Here is a 3,060-nt window from a genome sequence, read left to right as displayed (position 1 = left end):
GAAACTAAATATTTCCACACTCATCATGAAGACTGCAGCAAGTTTATACTTATGATCCGACACTTCTTGGTGTATGACAAGGGAGCATCCAAAAAAAACCCAACGAGAAAACACAACCAAAAATAATTACATTTTATAGGGCGGTAAGAAATGATAGTTTTCCAGCATATAAGCTACAGTATTCCTTCCTTTTCACAGCACCCACTGATGTTCACCCAGGTCCTCCACAAGATAACACTACTTCATAACAAGTTATTTTACCCTTGGAAAGGGCAGGCCAAGCTACCCAAATTCCCTAGAACCGATAACAACAAACATCTCGTTCCCATGAACGGTGACAGTGATTTAACTGGCAGAACCTTATGCAACAGAATTTTAAATTAAAAAGCAAGGTTAGAGGGAAAGTTTTAGGAATTGGAAATGCGAGAAGCACAATTCTGAAAGGAGTTAATGATTTGGTATCATTTCAGCTTGAAAGTGCAGCATACAAATCAGGATTATTACAGAAGCATCCACAACATGGTCATTACAGAGGCAATGCTGAAGGCTGCTTTGTTAACCCCGGTAATTGCACTCTCATTGCACAAGTCATGTTGGCAGCAAAAGAAATCAAAATTATCCAACTGGAAGAACTCAGCAATATCATTCATACTGCACTGGGATGCCTTCCAGCAGGAGGAAGTTCTCAATTTGCCTACAGAAAAAAAAATAATAATAGATTAAACAGATTAAGAGACAATTGAAAGCAGTACCATTTTTGGTAGGGAGAGAGAATCACTGCCTAGACTGACACGTACTTGCCTCTTCAACATCTCTTCAAGTGTTTGGCAGTTTCCAAATTTACCTTTATTAGGAACTTAGTAGTGCAAATTCAGTAGTGCCAGGGTCCTGCCTCCAGCACTCTGCTGTAGCTCTTCACTGTGGATTAAGAGAGATTTCCAGCTCAAGCGAACTGGTGCTTCCAATTCGATCCAAATGACCCACTGGGAGATACTGGGCGAAGCTGGAGTGATACCTGCTCTGGGGCTCCTGACAGAGGAGAGTGCATCACCATCTACCTCACCAGAGGGAACCAGTTGGGAAAGCAAGAGACTATCTCAGCTGGTACTTCTGGGTTTTTTCCAGTGAAACTCCTGCCACTGGTAGGAAAAGAGTTACTTAAATATTATTTAACAACTACGACAGTAACTCTGTGCCCTGAATATCCCTGACCATCTTCCTGAGATGCAGGTCACTTTGCCCTCAGGAAAACATTATTTATTTTAACAGCGTCAATCCTTAAATGACTAAGGCTTCATCTGCAGGTTTATTTTGTGGGTTGCATGTGCTTTATCAGCTTTTAGTGTGTAACAAATCAGAGCAAAGATTTTGTATTTTAGAATCTCTCCTATTTTAGAGATGTCTCCTATTTTTTTTCCAGCTCCCTTGGCTGGTGGTTTTTATGCTGTTGGTTTGGGGAGGTTTTTTTTTTGAATCTGGAGATACAGATATCTCTGTATATGCTTGTGCCAGTGTAAATCAGCTATCGCATTCCCTATTGTCTTTATCACTGGCTTGGCTATAAGCATGACCTTCAAAAGTATCCGCAACCTTCTTTTGAGCAAGGCTAAAAAATGCATGCTAAGGCCAGATTAGAAGTGTACAGGCAATGAAAACTGATATAACCTTGTTTATTTTAGGTCTGTAGGACAGAATACATACCAAATTTCATCTGCAAGCAAGTATCTTCAGTCGGTAAGCAAGTACTGTTGGTCTTGCACAGGGAAGGGCTGTTCTCACAGTGGTAACATCTTAGGGTATAACCTAAGAAGAAAAGGGTTTATCTTCACTGAATAATAAAGTATTTAAACAGTAGCAGCATTTTAAAAAAAAAAAAGAAACAAAGAAAAGTCACTATCTGCATCTAACTGTCACAAAACATATGTCTGGTTATTAAACTCAAGCTAAAATGCACAAGCTTCTGTCAGCGTACAAATTGAGACCGACGACTTTGAAAGGAAGATTCTGAAGCAGGTACTTACATCATTTTTAAAAGCACTCACCTTTATGTGCCTGCAGAACTACATATTGAATGTTTTCCTTCTTTTATCTAAAGACTGCCTCTTCCAAAAGGACAGGCAACAAGAGACACCTTCAGCAGAATTTAATTCTATCCTTTTTTTTTTTTATCTCACGTCTCTCTCATGCTACACACTTAGATCCCAATTTACACAACAGGAACTGAATCTTCCAGCAGCAAAACACGACTGCCTGTTGCCGTATTAAGCAGCATCACCTTCTGCATCTGATTCTCTCTTCTGGCCAAAGACAATCAGCAACAGAAACCAAGCTCTGATTCAATGGTTCCTGTCGTTCCCCAAAGTGGTATTAAATAATCCAGGACTTTCTCGTTATTTCTCCTTCTCTGGCATTTTTTCCAAGATTTTCTCAGCCCTTGTCATAATATTGAATCAGGAAAGTACCTCCCTTATACTCACCAGAACTACAAAAAACAACAAGAACAAGGCAGGCGGTTAACAGGACGCAGTTCATCTTGATCATCCTTCTTCCCTAATTTGAAGGCAGAAACAGATGTTACATGTTCATTCTATTTAAGAGCCACATGGAACTAGCAAAATACACACTGAGGAATCGAGGTTTCAAGACTCGGTTCAGTAAGGAACTGAAGGCACTGGCCAGGATGATCAGTGAAAGAAAAGAGAGAAAATAACCTTGCACTTTTTGAAAGAGGTGTTTTTATTCCGAGAACAGGATTTTTATTGTGAGAACTGAGATTTGAGCCCTGACAGACTGTAGATGGGTCTCTTTTCTCCCCTCTGATTACACCATTCAACAGGTCTCCCTATTTCTTACAGCTACAAATGCACCGAACAAAAAAGTAAGGCCACTTAGGTCTCAAACGCTTTTTCTCTTAGAGCAATTCCCCAGAGCCAGACTGTGCTCTTTTCTTCCCTCTCATGGGGTTGCAGGAGATTTGTCTGCACTAAGGGAGCTTTTGCCTCTTGGCTCCCAAAATTTCTCCCTCTCTTACTCCCTGAGGGACCAACACATCCAATAACC

The 3,060-nt window shown here is 40.4% G+C and overlaps 1 protein-coding gene across 1 annotated transcript; it reads right to left on the bottom strand.

Moving 5' to 3' along the window:
* Window positions 1–500: 500 nt before the first annotated feature.
* On the bottom strand, window positions 501–2,541 carry CD59 (CD59 molecule, complement regulatory protein). Its single transcript, XM_009869170.1, has 3 exons — window positions 2,478–2,541; window positions 1,702–1,803; window positions 501–694 (listed from the first exon to the last, which is right to left on the bottom strand). The coding sequence occupies exons 1-3, from the start codon at window positions 2,539–2,541 to the stop codon at window positions 501–503; spliced, it is 360 nt and encodes a 119-aa protein (XP_009867472.1).
* Window positions 2,542–3,060: the final 519 nt, after the last annotated feature.

This window comes from Apaloderma vittatum, unplaced genomic scaffold (assembly GCF_000703405.1).
Source record: "Apaloderma vittatum isolate BGI_N311 unplaced genomic scaffold, ASM70340v1 scaffold11265, whole genome shotgun sequence".
NCBI lineage: Eukaryota > Metazoa > Chordata > Aves > Trogoniformes > Trogonidae > Apaloderma > Apaloderma vittatum.
This window is presented reverse-complemented; position numbering and strand designations above follow the sequence as displayed.